Source organism: Peromyscus leucopus, chromosome 16_21 (assembly GCF_004664715.2).
Source record: "Peromyscus leucopus breed LL Stock chromosome 16_21, UCI_PerLeu_2.1, whole genome shotgun sequence".
NCBI classification, from domain to species: Eukaryota; Metazoa; Chordata; class Mammalia; order Rodentia; family Cricetidae; genus Peromyscus; species Peromyscus leucopus.
Window position 1 is genome coordinate 8,423,297 of NC_051084.1, and position 19,181 is coordinate 8,442,477.

At 45.0% G+C, this 19,181-nt stretch overlaps 1 protein-coding gene across 1 annotated transcript; it reads left to right on the forward strand.

Annotated features, from left to right (window-relative positions):
• Nucleotides 1-252: 252 nt before the first annotated feature.
• LOC114705839 (butyrophilin subfamily 1 member A1-like) lies at nucleotides 253-18,520 on the forward strand. Its single transcript, XM_028887951.2, is given in 11 exon segments — nucleotides 253-479; nucleotides 1,437-1,525; nucleotides 2,228-2,578; nucleotides 3,463-3,744; nucleotides 3,858-4,058; nucleotides 4,263-4,283; nucleotides 4,366-4,392; nucleotides 5,999-6,025; nucleotides 16,956-16,982; nucleotides 17,337-17,974; nucleotides 17,976-18,520. Coding segments are annotated over 10 exon segments (1,740 nt in total). The 5' UTR covers nucleotides 253-479; nucleotides 1,437-1,440; the 3' UTR covers nucleotides 18,057-18,520.
• The last annotated feature ends 661 nt before the right edge of the window (nucleotides 18,521-19,181 follow it).

Sequence of the window (19,181 nt, forward strand, 5' to 3'; positions counted from 1 at the left end):
TCCATGACATGGGTGACCTCAGGATCTCCCCAGCAGGCAGGGTTGGAGGGGCAGGGGTAGGTAGGGGTGGCGTGGGGAGAGATGGGGTGGGGAGGTGGACTTTCCCCTCTTCCTGAGAGAGAAAGGCACATGCAGAGTGAAACACACCCAGTTTGCATTACCTTAGCTTTCAGTTTTGATGGCTGAATCTCCAATTGCTCTGTGGACTGGGAGGGGTCTGCTGGAGCAGGCAGTGTCAAAGTCTCTGTAGAGGCCATTAGGGCTGTGCCAGCCTCTGCTTCCTGTCTGCTGCCTAGACACCATGAACCTGTCGGAGATGTGGAAACCAGAGCCTGGCATTGGGGAGAGCCGAACTTAGAGCTGTGAGTGCATCTTGGAGCAGCTGAGCTCTGGGAGGAAGATTTCTGCTGGGTCCCTTAGACCTTGAGCTGTCCCCCATGAAGTCACAGTCTTCCAGAGCTGTGAGCAAAGAGAAGCAGGTAGGTTGGCTTTGAAGACTCCTGTGTGCCCGAGGAAGGAACCAGAGCTGAGACTGTGTTCAGCGAATCCCTGCAGGTCACATCCCTGGTGGCTGAGCCTGGAGACAGCTCACATGTCCCTGAGTTTGTCCTTCTCAGGACCTTAGGCTTCCCCTTCCCCCACCCTTCTAGACAGCAGGTGGTTGGGGCAGACTAGGGTTTGCTTATGTTCTTTTCAAGCCTGTCTACACCATGCAGGGTGTTTATCAAAGACAGAGACTATGAAGACAAAGCTGTCTGTGGACGTGTGTGTGTGTGTGTGTGTGTGTGTGTGTGTGTGTGTGTGTGTGACCTGCTGAGTGTAGGGTGATGGCCTGGAACCATGGAGGGACTGGGCTGGGACTGAAGTGTGGATCAACTCCACAACCACAAGCCAGGACAAGGCACTTGTGATGGGCACCACAGCCTTTAGGGGACCTGTCTGTCTCTGAAGCTGCCCAGAGGATGCCTGGTCACAATTATGGAAGGGTAGAGGCACAGGCGGCAGCCATGCTGTTTTGAGGGATGGGCTGGACAGAGGCTGTTTGTCTTGGGGGTCACAGGCAGTATGTGGATAATGGAGAGCTGAGGTGATGGTGTCTACTCTGAGTTCCTCAAGGTGCTGAGAATGGCAGGGTAGAGTTTGGCTGCACTGTGGATGGGGATGGGTGGGAAGGAAAGGAAAGGCTTCCTCTGAGATGACTTGGCTGTCCTAGTTCCTCAGTCTTCAGAAGGACTGAGAGGAACACGGGCATGGAGTTTTATCTGTGTTGGGGTGTGGGGGTTCTTCACCCAGATAGTATTGATGTGTTTTGTCTTGTGGGGCTGACACCAGCCCTGATGATTCTCTCGTTGCTGAGTTATCCAAGCTCTGGGTGAAACCTACCTACTGGCTGCTGCCCCAGGGTCTTGTTCTATCATACCTGTTTTTCTCCCCAGCTCAATGGAAAATTGCTACAAGCATGCTCTGCTCCGCCATTTCACCTGCCTGTTTGTCCTTGCCCAGCTGCTTACCTTGGTGTCCACAAGTGAGTGCGTCCTGATCTCCCTTCCCATGTCTCCCTCCAGTGAATGGGATCTATGAGGAGCTCGGCTGTTCAGATGTGTAGGAAACTCATTTATATCTGGGATCCAGGATTTTCATAGTTTTCCCTTCATAGTGAATAGTAATAAAAGTTGAGGCTGAGCATGTCTACATCAACATTCAAGAGGATGATACTAGGGCTGGAGAGATAGCTCAGAGGTTAAGAGCACTGGCTGCTCTTCCAGAGGTCCTGAGTTCAATTTCCAGCAACCACATGGCGGCTCACAACCATTTGTAATGAGATCTGGTGCCCTCTTCTGGCGTGCAGGCACACATGCAGACAGAACACTGTATATATGATAGATAAATAAATAAATTAAAAAAAAAGAGGATGATACTAGAATATTGTGAGTCCTTAGCCAGCCTGAACTACCCTGAATGAGTGAGTACCTGTGGACATAGCTTTGGAGCTGGCTGTGTGCCTGGGGTGTGAGGAGGTGGAGAGGCCACTGTTGGCTGAAGCAGAGTGAGTCAGGGATTGAGAAACAGGAGCTGAGTGTAGGAGGTCCTGTGTTGGGAGCAGTCATGTGTGGCCTAGTTGACCCCTGTTGAGAATTGTATAGTCAGGACTGAGCTTCGAGTAGAACACAGATTGGCTTTGACCCATGTCTCTTCAGTCCCCTCACTGGTACATCTGTGTCCACAGAGGAGTTCCTGGTGTTTGGTCCCTCAGACCCCATTGTGGCTGCTCCAGGTGGGGAAGCCATACTTCCCTGCTCCCTGTCTCCAGTCATGAGTGTGGAGAATATGGAGGAGTTGAGGTAGTTCCGCTCCAGATTCTCAGAGGCAGTATTTGTCTATCGGAACCAACAAGAACAGAAGGAAGAGCAAATGGCCGAGTATTCAGGATGGACCTGGCTGGTGAAGGACCAATTCCACCAAGGCAAGGCTGCTGTGGGCATTGGAAATGTCCAGGTTTCAGACAGTGGAATATATGTCTGCTTCTTCAAACGTGGTCTCTTCTATGAAGAGGCCATCTTGGAACTGAAGGTGGCAGGTTGGTGAACTGATCCCTGTTCTAAAGATGTTGGGTGAATTGTGTGTGTGAGGAAACTAAGGGATTATGTCTCTCAGTTCCTTAATTTATTGAATGAGGGGAGGTCTCATGTAGAGCAGGCTGTCCTTGAATCAGCTGTGTAGTGGAGGATGACCATGAATGTCAGATCTTGTTGCTTCCTCCTAAGTGCTGGGATCACAGGCACACTCCATCTTACATGGCTCTGGTCCATCATTTTTACTTTTATTTACTTTTGATCTTCCATTTTTATATGAGGAACAGTGACTCATTCCTACATCCATTAATGCAAAATGTGCTGGTTCTTGCTCTGGGGACCAGAGACACTGTCAGTGTCATATAAAATGTCAGCTATGGAAATTCATATTTTAGAGGAATAGGCAGAAAAATCAGAGTGCTCCAATGAGAAGTCAATGTTAAATGATGATCAATGCCCCAATGAGAAGTCAATGTTAAAGGATGATTAATGCTCATGACAAATGAGTGAGTAGAGTAAGGAAGGCCCTCAGGGTTTAGTCTTTCCTAGCGGGGAGCAGGGTGTGGCCCTGCTATCCCAGGGGTCACAGGTGTGTGGCTAATGGAGAGATGGATGATGGTTTCTATATCAGGTCTCCCTGACTCAACCCTCTTCTGTTTCCTCTGGATCTTGTGGTTGAACAAAGAGTGGCCTGTGCTCTGTCCCCCATAATAGACCCTGTTATCTTTCTTCTGTTGGGCAACAGCAGCTCAACCTAGTCCCAAAACAGGTGTGCTTTTCCTGTTCAATTCCTATGTTTCCATGAGAGGTTCCTATGAGACACATAGGTGATCCTGGGGTTCCTGAGCCCAAAGTGGCTTCTGGGGTCTTTACATGTGTCTTCCTGCAGTGGTGGGCTCTGTCCCTGAAGTACACATCAAAGGTCCAGAAGATGGTGGTGTGTGTGTGGTGTGCATGACTTCAGGGTGGTACCCGAAGCCCCAGGTGCAGTGGAGAGACTCCAGAGGGGAGAGGCTCCCAGCATCCTCTGAGAACCACATTGAGGATGCTGAGGGGCTGTTCAGCATGAAGACAACGTTGGTGGTGAGAGACAGCTCTTTGGGGAATGTGACCTGTTCCACGTTCAATCCCATCTTGTGCCAGGAGAAGGCCATGGCCATGTTCATCCCAGGTGAGGGCTGTTCCTCACTCCTACAGAGCTTGGGAAGCAGATGGCCTTCCTGGAGTGTGCTGGGCTGACTGTCCTCAGGTGTGCCACTCACTGGCTCTCTGCCTGGGCCACAGAGCCCTTCTTCCCTCAGGCTTCTCCCTGGATACCAGCTTTTGCCGTGAGTGTGACCATGATGGGACTTCTGGTCTTAGGGTCATGCTGTTTGTTCAGAAGAGAACATTTATCAAACCTGCAGTTGTGGCAGGAAAGGGAGAATCTGCAGTATGAGCAGGAGTCATTCCAGAAGACAAAGGAGGCTGCGCTGAAGACCACAAGTAAGTCATGACAGCAGCCCAGGACTGGGCCAGAGTCCTGGGAAGATGCAGTGTTCTGGGATCAGAGTCGGTGGCCAAGAAAGCCCAGAGAGGATGGCTGGAGTGTCAGGGGTCAGGTGGTCTGCAGTTTAGACTACTAGGAAACAATTGTGTTTCCTGTTTTTGTGTCCAGTGCACAGACCCTGTCTTCTCCCTGTTTTTCAGGCACACTCCAGGAAGAGCTTGGTGAGCCATGCTTTCCCTCTTGAGCCCTGGGTGTCCCCTCAGTGCCCAGTAGCTCACTTGACTCCTGTGTGTTGTTTTTCAGATCGGAGGAAGGCAGCTTACAGGGCTGGTGAGTGACTGTCCCAGTGTCCCATGGTTCCTTGTGGCACATGTGGCCAGGTGTGCCCTTTCCTTGATTCTAGACAGAATGGGGACCCCTTTGGGAGACATAAGAGGAAGGTTCAGGGAAGGGGAAGCCCAGAGCTGGAGCACATGAGACTCCTGTATGTGTCTGGTGCCCTGGTTCTTATTCCCACCAGTTTCTGTCCACCGTATTGTTGATTTTTTTTCGGCTTCGTTGGCTCTAGACTATTGTCTGCACCTCAGAGCCAAACCACATTACTTAAATTTCATTGAAGAAGACGTCTTAATTAGGTTTCTCTTGCTGTGATAAAACATCATGACTAAATGGAACTTCAGGAGAGAAGGGTTAATTTATGTTACACATTTTCACACCACAGTCCATCACTGAGGATAGCCAGGGCGGGAACTCAAGGCAGGAACCTGGAACAGGAACTGAAGCAGAGACCACAGAGAAAGGCTTACTTGCTTGCCTCCAATGGCTTGTTCAGCCTGCTTGCTGATACACTGCAGGACCACCTGTCCAGGGTGGTACTGCCCACAGTGGGCTGGCCCCTCCTACAATAATCATAAACCAAGAAAATGCCCCACAGCCTTGTTTATGCTGTTCTGATGGGGGCATTTTCTCCATTGAGGCTCCCTCCTCTGAGATGACTCCACTTTGTGTCAAATGGACAAAAACCTAACCAGCACAAGGTGTTTATGAGCAAATGAGGTCACAGATCCTGGAGTATGACCTCCACCGATTCCACAGTCAATCCCCAGGGAGTCTGCTTTCTTATCTCAGAGGTGTGGATCAAAGTGATGGGCAGAGGCTGGGGCTGCTGACCTCGGTGGGAGGGAATGGTAAACTGGGTGCTCTTGGCATAGTGGTGCCTGGCTTTAGAGGTATGTTACATGAGGAACACTGGGCACTTCACCCAAGAACTCACTTCCTGTCTATGTTTTATACACATTCTCCTTTTTCAGCACATCTCCAAATATGCCTCCACAAAAAGTGCTGATATTGTAATGGTTTCTGACAATCATGAAATACTTTTTTTTATTCTCTAAGATTTATTTCCCCACATAGCAAGGCTTTAAGAGTGAAGCTGAGCTGGCCAGTGGTGGTGCACACCTTTAATCCCAGCACTTGGGAGGCAGAGGCAGATAGATCTCTGAGAGTTCGAGGCCAGCCTGGACTACAGAGTGAGTTCCAGGACAGGCTTGAAAGCTACACAGAGAAACCCTGTCTGGAAAAAACAAAAAAAAAAAAAAAAAAAAAAAAAAAGGAGTGAAGCTGAATGATTATAGATTTATTATTATTTTATTATTAATTATATTATTATTATTTCACATTTTGTTATTTGAAGTAGAGGCAGATATTTGACAGCTAAAAAGCCACACATCAGTGGGGGAAGTTAGCCTATAATGCCATCTTTCCCATCCGTGATCCAGGGAATTTCCCACAATCCTCTGCTGCCTCTGCACCTTGCAGGAGCCAGCTCCTTAGAGTCCTCTCTCCTCACCTTTAGAGTGGAGGGAGGGACAGGTTAGTAGACTGCTTTAGTGGGGCTGTTCTGATTGAGTTCTCAGGAGAATATGTTCTTTTACAGCCTGGAGGAAGGCCCAGCTGTATGTAGGTACGTGACTCTTGTAGAATGCTGTGGTCTTGGCAGAAAACGTGCCTTAGAGTTTCCTGGGCTGTGATGAAACACCATGACCAAAGGCAACTCGAGGAGGAAAGTGTGTGTGACTCACCCTTCCAGTCCATCTCCACAGCAAGTCAAGCCAGGAAGAAACCCAGGGCAGGAATCTGGACTCAGGGCTGATGCAGAGTCCATGGTGGAGTGCTGCATACTGGATTGCTCCTCCTGGCTTGCTCAGTTTCTTTTCTCATATACTGTATGACCACTGTCCATGGGATGCCACTGCCCACCATGGGCTGGGTTCTCCCATATCTATCATCAACCATCAATCAAGAAAGTGCCCAAAGGACCTGCCCACGGGCAAGTCCTATGGAAGCGTCTTCTCAGCTAATATTCCTTCCTCCCTGATGACCCCACCTGGTGTCAAGATGACATGAAGGCTAGTCAGCACAATGTAGTTGTTGTCCTCTGGAGCTGTCAGAAGCTGTGACTACCCAAAGGAGACCTGCACCAGACTGGGCCCATTAGGAGTGAGGAGCCACAGGTCCTACCCTTCCCAAGATATTCTCTCTCTCTCTCTCTCTCTCTCTCTCTCTCTCTCTCTCTCTCCCTCTGTGTGTGTGTGTGTGTATTTGTGCATGTTGGCATCAGTATGGAGGTCAGTGGATAAGTTGCACATGTCTTTGTTCTCTTTCCATTATGTGCGTCCCAGGGGTCAAACTCAGGTTGTCTGGCTTGGCGGCAACCACCATTACCTGCTAAGTAATCTCAACTACCCTCCCTATGAGGCAGATAAATGTGGCTGGGGAAGGCCTCATGATCATGCTCTTCCCCAAGTATCTATGTAGACATTTAATGGTTATTGGGTGAGAGGGATATTTTTTTCCTTTTGTTGTTGTAGTTGCTGAGCCATAGCTCATGCTTCTATATGGAACCCTAATTAAACTCATTGTTTCTGTGTTTCCACGAGGTGTTCTTCAGTGGACTCTTTCCTTCCATCTGTCATTGGTACCCTGTCTGTGTGACTAGACATGTGTTCATCTTTCCAGCAAAAGCTAACACAGCAGTGACGCTCATGTTTCCTCTGGCCTCACCTTCTCCAGCGTCTGCCACCCTCTTGTATGTGTGTGTGTGTGTGTGTGTGTGTGTGTGTGTGTGTGTGTGTGTCTGTGTATGTGTGTTGTGTGTGTAACCTGCCATGCTTCCAGTAGGATGAGATGAGTGTCCTTCTGTCCTTGGAGAGCCTCCATCAGAACACTGCAGGGTTTCTCCTCAGATTTACAGAATGCATTCTGGGTCTGTCCTCTAGTGTAAGTCGTTGTCAGCCCCAGCATGGTGCAGTCTGCAATCTCCTGCTTCAGTGGACATCTTATAGGTGCAGGTTAGGGGGAGTTCAGCTTCGAGCAGAGAGTGGTGGAGGGCCATAATGACCCTGTGGATCTGAACTGCTGCTTTCTGGAAGATTCCAGAAGTCTGTCCAGGCAGCTTAGGACTCAGGCTCCCTAAGATAGTCTTTGGTTCCATTTTCTCCATATGTTGGGGTTCCCATGCTTTTGTCTCAGTTTTGAGTTTCTTTTTGTCTCAGTCCTCTGGTTTGATTCTCTCTCTCTCTCTCTCTCTCTCTCTCTCTCTCTCTCTCTCTCTCTCTCTCCCCCTCTCTCTCTCCTGCTCTGTGGTCCCTGCTGGAGTCCTTCTCCATAGCACCTGGCTGCTCAAGGATTGTTGTGTTTAGAACAGGTGTCCATTGACTCCAGGATGTTTATGGTCTTGCTGATGCATGTGTCATCGATTTGAAATTACACACAACTTTCTGTGATGTTTGTATCATAGGAACCTTCATGCAACTTAGAATTTCTCACAAGCATTATCTCTACTCTTCCTCCTCCTCCTTCTTCTTTTAAAAAAGATTTATTTTTATTTTTTCATGTGTATGAGTATTTTGTCTGCATGCATGTCTATGTGCTATATGGGGGGGGGCTTGGTGCCCTTGTAGGCCAATCAAGGGTGTCAGATCCTCTGAAACTGGAGTCAGAGATGGTTGTGAGTAACCATGTAAGTGCTGGACCTAAACCTGGGTTCTCTGCAAGAGCATCAAGTGTTCTTAACCTTTGCGACATCCCTCCAGTCACACTTCACCTGTCTTGACCAGAATTTTGCTTTGCTCATCAGATGTGGCCTTTGCTTGTGGCGTTTCTTTGTGTGTATGAGGGATTATGGGTAAAAGAAGAAACCCAGAGATTTAAAACTGTTAACCTGAGCAATGCTGGGAGGCAAATCGGTGAAGAATGGACAAACACAGAGAGAGGACATGAAAGGAAGCAGAGATTCACTTGTAACATTTTGGGTGTCCAGGAATGGAGAGACTCAAGTGGTTTATCTGGTGATTGTGAAGGAGCTGATAGACAATGCAGGGCCGGTCTCTGCTTCCACATCTCGCCTTCTCCTTCCTCCATCCCTCCTTGTGGTCACTTACCCACCAGCTCCAGCTCAGCCAGGTATATTGTCTTAGTTCAGGCTGAGAAGCAGTGTCCAAGTCCAGCTTAGTCAGTTCTTTAGAAGTAAATAGAGTTCCTGGATTTTTATTATTATTATTATTATTATTATTATTATTATTATTGTTGTTGTTGTTGTTCTGTAAGATTAAAGACAGGGCTTTGAACATTCTAGGTAGGAAGTGTTAAAAAAATTTTTGAGACAAGGTCTTACCATGTAGCTCAGGATTTTCCTAACTGGTCTTAAACTCACAGGTCCCTGCCTCATCACTGTCCCTCTCTCCCTGTCTTGGAAGTTTTCATATTCAAGGATGTCTAGCTTCCAAGATGGTTGTATGTCTAGGACTTGACCAGGAATAGTTAGAGGATGAACACTCCATATTGCTCTTCTGCCTTTATTAGGGATGGATGTCGTTTTTAACAAAATCTCAATCATTTGATTTTTTTCAATACAGACTCAGGAGTAAGGTGCTGGGGTGAAAGCCTGCTAGTTCAGAGAGGCAGAGACCTTCCCAGCTGACCTTCCTTTTCAGCTGACATTCCAGAAGCCTCCTTCTCCTACACTGTCCCCCAAAAGACTCTTTTCTAATTCCTGTGAGTCTCTCTATCTATGTTTTTTTCTTAGTCATCCTCTGTTCACTTCCTGTCAACTGGTTCCTTGCTCTGCCTGTTGACCTATGGCTGACTTTATTTAATCCTGTTTACAATATTCAAGCAGAAAGCCCTTGGATTAAAGGTGTGTGTGTGTGGTGCCTTTACCCCAGCACATCTTGTAGGCAGGGCAAATTGAAGCTCAAAGGTTATGAGCCACACCACAGCTAGAGACAGGTTTTTCCAGTAAATAATGCAATCTCAGGGTTCATGGTGTTTTCAGATATTTTGCAACAGGTGGATGTTAAGCTTCACTGGTCAAGTCTTTTTTTTTTTTTTTTTTTTTTTAAATTTATTTTTCTTTACACCCAGACTGCAGTTTTCTTTTCCTCTCCTTCCTCTCCTCCTATTCTCCTCCCCCAACTCCTGCCACCCATCTTCTTCTGTTTCTCTTCAGAAATGGGCAGGCTGCCCAAGTATACCAGTCAGTCAAGGTGTATCAAGTTGCAGTGAGACTAGGCACCTCCTCTCCTCTTAAGGCTGAGTGAGGCAACCCAGTAGGAGGAGTTGGTCCCAAAAGCAGGCAACAGAGTGAGAGATAGCCCCTGCTCTCACTGTTAGGAGACCCACAAGAAGACTAAACTACACAACTGTCACATAGAAGCAGAGGGTCTAGGTCGATCCCATGCAGGCTCCCTGGTTGTTGGTTCAGTCTCTGTGAACCCCTATGAGCCCAGGTTAGTTGGTTCTATGGGTTTTCTTGTGATGACTTGACCCTACTGGCTCCTACAATCCTTCCTCTCCTTCTTCTGCAGGATTTCTCACATCCACCTAGTGTTTGGCTGTGGGTCTGCATCTGTTTCCATCATTTGTTGGATGACACCCTCTGATAACAATTGGGCTAGGCACCAGCCTCTGAGTGTCTCTGAGCTGTGCAGCCTCTGGGTCCTGGTGCTCCAGGCACTGTCAGGGGTGGCTTGCCTCTTGTGGCATGGGTCTCAAGCTGGACCAGTCATTGGTCGGCCACCCCCACATTTTCTGTGCAACCTTTACCCCAGCACATCTTGTAGGCAGGGCAAATTGAAGGTCAAAGGTTATGTGGCTGGGTTGATGTCCCAATCCCTCCACTAGAGGTCTTGTCTGGTTACAGGAGATGGCCAGTTCAGACTTTGTATCCACCATTGCTAGGAGTCTTAGCTAGCGTCACCCTCATAGATTCCCGGTAGTTTCCAATGTCCCAGGTTTCTAGCTCATCCCAGAGATTCACCCATATTCCAGTTATCACTCCCAGGACTCTCTCCCTTCGTCCTCCCCCAACCTCATCCTTCCTATTCCCACACTCACCTGCTCATCTCAACCCCTCCCCCATCCACTGGTGATGTTTATTTTATTTCCCTTCACAGTGAGTTTCATGTGTCCCCCCTTGACCCCTCCTTGTTATTTAGCTTCTCTGGGTCTGTGAATTGTAGCATGATTATCCTTTACTTTATGGCCAACATCCACTTACAAGTGAGTATATATCATGTTTTTGTTTCTGGGTCTAGGTTACTTCAATCAGGATGATCTTTTCAGTTCCATCCAGTTGCCAGCTAATTTCCTGATGTCATTGTTTTTAACAGCTGAGTAATATTCCATTGTGGAAATGTACCATTTTTAAAAAATCTTTTCTTCAGTTGAGGGACATCTAGGTTATTTCCAGTTTCTGGCTATTATGAATAAATCTTCTGTGAATATAGTTGAGCAAGTGTCCTTGTGGTATGCCCAGGAGCAGTTATAGCTGGGTCTTGAGGTCATTTGATTCCTAATTTTCTGAGAAAATGCCACATTGATTTCCAAATTGACTGTACAAGTTTGCACTCCCACTAGCAAAGGAGGAGTGTTCCCCTTGTTCTACATCCTTGACATCATGAACTTGTGTTTTTGATCTTAGCCATTCTGGCAGGTATAAGATGGACTCTCAGAGTCACTTTGATTTGCTGTTTCCCTGATTGTTGCAGATTAATTGATCACACTGTGGATCCCGAGATTGCATTATTACTGGAAAAACCTGCTTCTACCTGTGGTGTGGCTCAGCCCTAGCACACACCTTCAATCAAGCTTATTTAACTTCAAGCTTATTTAACTTCTCTCTTATAGAGGTAATGCGTCCCATATGCCACCACAGCTTCTTTAAGTAACTTTGTCTATCATTTCTATAGGTTCCCAACTAATCTGAACATGAACACTATTCCCTTTTCTATTGGGAATATTCTTTTTTTCTTGATTAAATACTTCCTCTTTTTCTACCCAGAAGGGCCTTTTCCCTTGATTTATTCTTTGTCTCAAGAGCCATTTTACTTGTTGCCTGAGATGGGGAATTTAAATTCCCATGTCCCTGCGAAATTCTGCAGTCCGTTTACCAGAGAGAGCACTTTTTACCTTCAGTCATGGAGTGTCTGAATCCTTCTTTCTCCAAGCCCCACATTGGGTGCCATGTGTTGGAGTTCTATGGGTTGTGTGGGTCCATGGGAGAATTAGGGTCACTCTCAGATGAATTTTGGCTTAGCAGCAGGAGAAGCAGCTTCTGGTGAACTGACTGCCTGTTGCTTTGCAAAACCCTTTTTAAATTGCTACACAATTTCCACCTCTTATCAAGTCAATTTCTGCATACCAAAACCTTTTATCTGAGGTTGTTTGAAGGAACCAAATGTCCAAGCAATTCTCAACTATGAGATATCTTGGTTTTCTAAGTCCTCTCATAATCAAGTTTTGCAAAGACCTTGAACCCTTCAGGAATAACTCAGGTAAGAATCAAATATTTCAAATAAAAGGTAGCAATAACATAAGGTAACAGTCACAAAAGGTAACAGTAACAAAAGGTAACAGTAACAAAAGGTAACAGTCACAAAAGGTAACAGTAAAAAAAGGTATCAGTAACAAAAGGTAACAGTAACAAAAGGTAACAGTCATAAAAGGTAACAGTCATAAAAGGTATCAGTAACAAAAGGTAACAGTAACAAAAGGTAACAGTAACAAAAGGTAACAGTCATAAAATGTATCAGCAACAAAAGGTAACAGGAACAAAAGGTAACAGGAACAAAAGGTAACAGGAACAAAAGGTAACAGGAACAAAAGGTAGCATTATAAAAGGCGGTTCAAAGCCTGGGTGCTAACATTCTGGAATTCAAGCCTGAAGCAATGCTTTGAGGGATCTCTCCCTACATACAGGCCTTTCACCTTCTTTGTTAGAATTACCAAGATATTTTATATTATTTGTAGCTATTGTGAAGGATGTTGTTTCCCTGATTTCTTCCTTAGCCCATTTATCATTTGTATATAGGAGGGATACTGATTTTTTTGAGTTAATTTTGTATCTAGACACTTTGCTAAAGGAATTTATCAGCTGTAGAAGCTTCCTGGTACAATTTTTGGGGTTGCTTATGGAGACTATCATATCATCTGCCAATAGTGATATTTTCACTTTACAATTTGTATCCCATTGATCTACTCTAGTTGTCTTATTGCTCTAGTAAAAACTTTGAGTACTATATATTGAATAGATATGGAGAGAGTGGACAGCCTTGTCTTGTTCCTGATTTTGGTGAAATTGCTTTGAGTTTCTCTCTATTTTGATGTTGGTTTGCTGTAAACTGCCTTTATTATGTTTAGGTATCTCTAATATCCCTTTGATCCCTGATATCTCCAAGACTTTTATCATGACGTAGTGTTGGATTTTGTCAAGGGCTTTTTCAGAATCTAATGAGATGATCATGTGGGTTTTTTTCCCTTTCAGTCTGTTTATATGGTGGATTACACTAACAGATTTTTATATGTTGAACCATCCCTGCATCACTGGGGTGAAGCTTACTTGATCCTGGTGGATAATGTTCTTGATGTATTCTTGGATTTGGTTTGTGAGTATTTTGTTGAGTATCTTTGCATCAATGTTCATGAGGGAAATTGGTCTGTAATTCTTTCTTTGTTGCATCTTTGTGTGGTTTAGGCATCAGGGTTATTGTGGCCTCATAAAATGAATTTGTCAATGTTCCTTATGTTTCTGTTTTGTGGAATAATTTGAGTAGTATTGGTATCGGCTCTTCTTTGAAAGTCTGGTACAATTCTGCTCTAAAACTATCTAGCCCTAGGATTATTTTGGTTGAGAGACTTTTAATGACTACTTCTATTTCCTAAGGGGTTATAGGTCTATTTAGGTTGTTTATCTGATCTTGATTTAACTTTGGTAAGTGGTATTTATTGAGAAAATTATCTGTTTCTTTTAGAATTTCCAATTTTATGGAGTACCGGTTTTTGAAGTATGACTTAATGATTCTTTGGATTTCCTTAGTGTCTGTTGTTATGTCCCCTTTTCATTTCTGATTTTGTTAATTTGGATATTCTCTCTCTGCCCTTTAGTTGTTTGGATAAGGGGTTGTCTATCTTGTTGATTTTCTGAAAGAACCAACTCTTTATTTAATTGATTCTTTGTATTGTTCTCTTTGTTTCTATTTTATTGATTTCAGCCCTGAGTTGGATTATTTCTTGGCATCTACTCCTGTTGGGTGTCCCTGCTTCTTTTTGTTCTAGAGCTCTCATGTGTGCTGTTAAGCTGCTGGGGTGAGATCTCTTTAATTTCTTTATGAAGGCACTTAGTGCTATGAACTTTCCTCTTAGCACCACTTTCATTGTGTTTCATAAATTTGGGTATGCTATGCATTTATTTTCATTGAATTCTAGAAGTCTTTAATTTCTTTATTTCTTCCTTGACCCAGTGGTGATTCAGTAGAGAGTTGTTTGGTTCCCATGAATTCGTAGGCCTTCTGTTGTTGTTGAAATCCAGCCTTAATCTATAGTGGTTTGATAATATACAGGGGGTTAGTTCAGCTTTCTTGCGTCTGTTGAGACTTGCTTTGTTTCAGAGTATGTGGTCAGTTTTAGAGAGGGTTCCAGGTGGTGCTGAGAAGAAGCTATCATCTTTTGTGTTTGGGTGAAATGTTCTGTAGATACCTGTTAGGTCAATTTGATTCATAATGTCTGTTAGTTGTGTCTGGATGGTCTGTCAATTATTGAGAGTCAGGTGTTGAAGTTTCCCATTATTAATGTTTGGGTTTGATGTGTCATTTAAGGTTTAGTAATGTTTCTTTTACAAATGCCCTTACATTTGGGGTGTAGATGATCAGTATTGAGACTTCATCTTGGTGGATTTCCCTTTAATGAATATGAAGTTTTCTTCCCCATCTGTTTTGATTAATTTTTGTAGGAAGTCTATTTTGTTAGCTATTAGGATGGCTACACCAGCTTACTTCTTGGGTCCATTTGCTTGGAAAATCTTTTTCCAACCCTTTACTCTGAGGTAATATCTGTCTTTGAGGTTGAGATGTGTTTCTTGTATGCAGCAGAGGGATGGATCCTGTTTTTGTGTCCATTCTGACAGCCTGTGTCTTTTTATTGGGGAATTGAGTCCATTGATATTGAGAGATATTAATGACTAATGATTGTTAATTCCTGTTATTTTGATGTTGTGGTTGTTGTTGGTAGTACGTGTGTATGTGTGTGCACGCATGTGCATGTGATTCCTTTTTTTCTTGCTGGTGTGAAATTATTCATTCCTTGTGTTTTCTTGGGTGTAACTAACCTCCTTGGGATTGAGTTTTCCTTCTAGTATCTTCTGTAGGGCTGGATTTGTGGTAGATATTGTTTAAATTTGGTTTTGTCATGGAATATCTTGTTTTCTCTATCTATGATGATTGAAAGTTTTGCTGGAAATAGTAGTCCGGGCTGGTGTCTGTGGTCTCTTACAGTCTGCAAGATGTCAGTCCAGGCCCTTCTGTGTTTTAGAGTCTCTGTTGAGAAGTTGGGTATAATTCCAAAAGGTCTACCTTTATATGATACTTGGACTTTTCCCCTTGCAACTTTTAACATTCTTTCTTTGTTCTGAACATTTAGAATTTTGATTATTTTGTGGTATGGGGGCTTTCTTTTCTGGTCCAATCTATTTGGTGTTCTGTAAGCTTCACGTTTATAGGCATCTCTTTCTTTAGGTTAGGGAAAATTTCTTGTATGATTTTGTTGAAAATATTTTCCAGGCCTTTGAGCTGGGAATCTTCTTCTTCTTCTTCTATTCCTATAATTCTTAGGTTGAGTCTTTTCATAGTGTCCCAGATTTTCTGGATGTTTTGTGTTAGGGATTTTTTAGATTTAACTTTTCCTTTGACCCACATATCAATTTCTTCTGTCATATCTTCTACACCTGAGATTCTCTCTTCCATCTCTGGTATTCTGTTGGTGATGCTTGCATCTGTAGTTCCTGTTTGCTTACCTACATTTCCCATCTCCAGGATTCCCTATGTTTGTGTTTTCTTTATTGCTTCTATTTTCATTTTCAGGTCTGGAACAGTTTTATTCATTTCTTTCACCTGTTTGTTTGTGTTTTCCTAGATTTCTTTAAGGGCTTTATTCATATTGCCCTGGATGTTGTCAATTGTGTTCTTACACTAGTCATCTGAGTTTGGGTTTATTACAGATTTAGATGATGATTTCTGAGTTTATCTTTGTTAGATGGACATTTTTCCCCTTTGGTTTCTATTTCCTCTATGGTCTTCTGGACTGAGTGGCCTTGGGTTCTGGTGACCAGCAAAACTTCTGGTCCAGCAGGGTATCTTCACTAGGGTTTTGTGGCCTGTGTGACCTCTGGTGTTTTGGGTGCCAACATTGCCTCTGGTTTTCTGGTACCTGTGTGGCCTCTAGTAAGGCAGAAGTCTTCTGTCAAAATTGAAGGCTGGGATATGGAGCCCAGGAAATGGGGTGCAGTTGGGGCTGTTGGGTGTGTTTAAGGAGGTGGTAGTGTCTGACCTGGGGTTCCTAGCTCTGTGTGGCCTCTGGTAAGCTGAAGCCCTCTGCCAGAGTTGTGGAATATTTTGGCCAAATCTTTATGTGAAGGCTACAGCAGGACCTATATATACATGTGTAAGTGTGTGTGTGTGTGTGTGTGTGTGTGTGTGTGTGTGTGTGTGTACTGGATTTCTCCTCTTGGCTTGCTCAGTTTTGTTTCTCACATACTCTATGACCACATCAATCATCAATCAAGAAAATGCCCCAAGGACTTGCCTACAGGCCAGTCCTATGGAAGCATCTGTAGCTGAATTTATCCTGTTCTTGCCCAGCTCCTGCAGCCCTCAGGCCGAAGCAAGCAAACACACAGAGACTTACATTGCTTACAAACGGTATGGCCACAGCAGGCTTCTTGTTATCTAGTTCTTATATCTTAAATTAACCCATTTCCATTAGTCTATAAGTTGCACGCGGCTTGTGACTTACCAGTACCTTACATCTTGCTTGTCATGGCTGCAGCTGGCAGGATCTCTCTGACTCAGCCTTCCACTTCCCAGAATTCTCCTCTCTGTTTTCCCACCTATACTTCCTGCCTGGCTACTCATCAATCAGTGTTTTATTTATTAACCAATCAGAGCAACACATTTAACATACAGAACATCCCATAGCAAGTGTCTTCTCAGTAAATATTCCTTCCTCCCAGATGACCGCACCTTGTGTCAAGCTGACATGAAGGCTTGTCAGCACAGTGTAGTTGTTGTCCTCTGGAGCTGTCAGAAGCTGTGACTACCCAAAGGAGACCTGCATAAGACTGGGCCATTAGTAGAGAAGAGCTAGAAAGCCCTGCCCTTCCAAGGATTCTCTCTCTCTCTCTCTCTCTCTCTCTCTCTCTCTCTCTCTCTCTCTCTCTGTGTGTGTGTGCAAGACAGGTACATTGTCCCCACACCTCCCAGGTCTGTGTTTAGAGAAGACAGAGGCTGACCAAATGGGTGTAGTGTGTGAAATCCCTCACATGACTTGTTCTTTTCTTGTAGATTGGCGCAAGGAACACTTCCAGGCCTGTGAGTGACTCTATCTTCCTTACGGACGCTCCTCCTGGTCTTCCCATAGCTCTGGTCCCTCCCTCAGTCCCCTGTGGTGATCTAGGTGGTGACAGTTTCAGTGGTGGTGGTGTGGGAGGCAGGGGGACAGCCACTAAGCTGGGTCTGGCTCTCAAGGGCCCTGTGACCTTGTAAGCCCTGGTCAGCCTTCTGTTCCCTTGCCCTGCTGCAATCCATGGGTTTGAGCCACAGGCTCTTATGTGAGGGACTTGTCCACCTAGAAGAAGCTAGGAGGCTTTGAGGTGGAGTTGGCACAGCTGTGGCCTTGTTTGCAGGCTAGAGAGGACCTCCTATGATTGTAAACTCTGCTCACAGGGTCTATCACTCTGGATCCAGACTCTGCCCATGCCAACCTTTCCATCTCCCAGGACAGGATGAGTGTGACCTGGAAGGATACCACTATGTGCCTGGATGGCCCCTTCAGTGTGTTGGGCACTGAAGGCATCTCCTCTGGAAGACGTTACTGGGAGGTGAAGATAAAGAATGGAGAGAGCAGCACGTGGACTCTGGGCGTCTGGAGGGAAGATGTGGAGAAGCAAGGCTGGTACTCAGAGTGTCCAAAAAGGGGGTTTTGGACTGTGGGACAATCTAGCAGTGGCTACTGGGCCTATCTAGACAGTGGGAGGGCTTCATTGTCCTTTAGACAAGCTCCCCAGAGTGTGGGGGTGTTTGTGGACTACAGTGAAGGCGACATTTCCTTCTACAACATGAGTGACATGTCCCACATTTTCTCTTTCCATGAAGCTTCCTTCTCTGGGACTCTTTTTCCATACTTCAGGCTTGAGTCTGGAGATGTTTCAATGATTCTCAGCTCTGAGGAGTTCCCTGTGCCCATTAGCATTTTGCCTTCTCTGAAGGAGTCTCTGTGTTCCCAAAGGGAGGGACTCACCCTAGGCTCTAGAGTTGTTGACTCTCTCCCAGGGGAAGAATCTCAACTCCTCCCTCTTCCCAGTGACACTTTACCCCCATAGTGCAGATCACTGCCTCTATGTTGTCAATGTGAGTCCTTGTGGGTCTGTAGAAGCCACAGGCTAAGCTCCCAGGATGAGTCCTGGAATGACTTGGGGCCATGACTCACTGCTCTCAGGTGTGACTCTGAGGCTGTCACTGTGGGAACAGGGAGTCCATGCTTTGTGTCCAGGCAGCAGATGATGAGCCCAGACTATTGTTCCAGTTGGTTTGAACTATGGGAAGGCATGTTCCTTTTGGTGTTAAATAGCATTTTCTTAGGTTTCATACCATTTGGCATGAATTGGACCAAGGGCTGAATGGACATTGTTTTAATTTGTTCATCTGGCCATGGGCACCTAGGGCCTGCTCTGTGTGTTGGGTCTTGTGACCAGTGGCTACAGTGAATATGATGGAGCAGATGTCTCTGACATCTGTATTCCTGTCCTGTGGATTTGTTCTTAGTAGTGGGATTACTAGATTATAGATAGTTTGTAGCATGAATCTTAACAGTTCTTACTAATAAGATCAAACCTGGCGCCAGTTATTGGGGTGAACACTGGAAGATCAGAGAGACAGAATGAACCACAGCTAACCTCACCTGGCCAACTTCTCAGTAGGCCCTATTTTCTCAGACTGGAAGCTTCTGTGTCCTCATCCCAATGGCTCTCAGCTGAACTGCTATCCAAAAGCCTGAAGCTTAACCAGCTAAAAGCTTAACCAGCCAAATGCTTCTAGTTTCTGGTCCTCATGCCTTATATACCTTTCTGCTTTCTACCACCACTCCCTGGGATTAAAGGCTTGCTTTCTGGGATTAAAGGCATGATGAGTCACCATGCCTGTCTGTATCCTTGAACACATGGATTTCTGCCTCTGGAATGCTAGGATTAAAGGCGTGTGCCACCACTGCCTATCCTTTATGTTTAATATTGTGGCTGCTCTGTCTCTGACCCCAGATAAGTTTATTAGCATGCACAATATTTGGGGGAATACAATACCACAATAGTTCTTTCAGTGACCCTTCTCTATGGACAATAACCTGTTTATTGAGTCTCCATGAACCAGCCTTATCTTTATATCAGTCTGTCAACAATTTCTTACATAAATTCTTTCATTTCTAGATTTGAGTTTCTGTCTCTCTCTCACACACAAATATACATATAGCTATGACAATATTTTCTAAAAATTGGCTTTATATATTTTAACTTTATT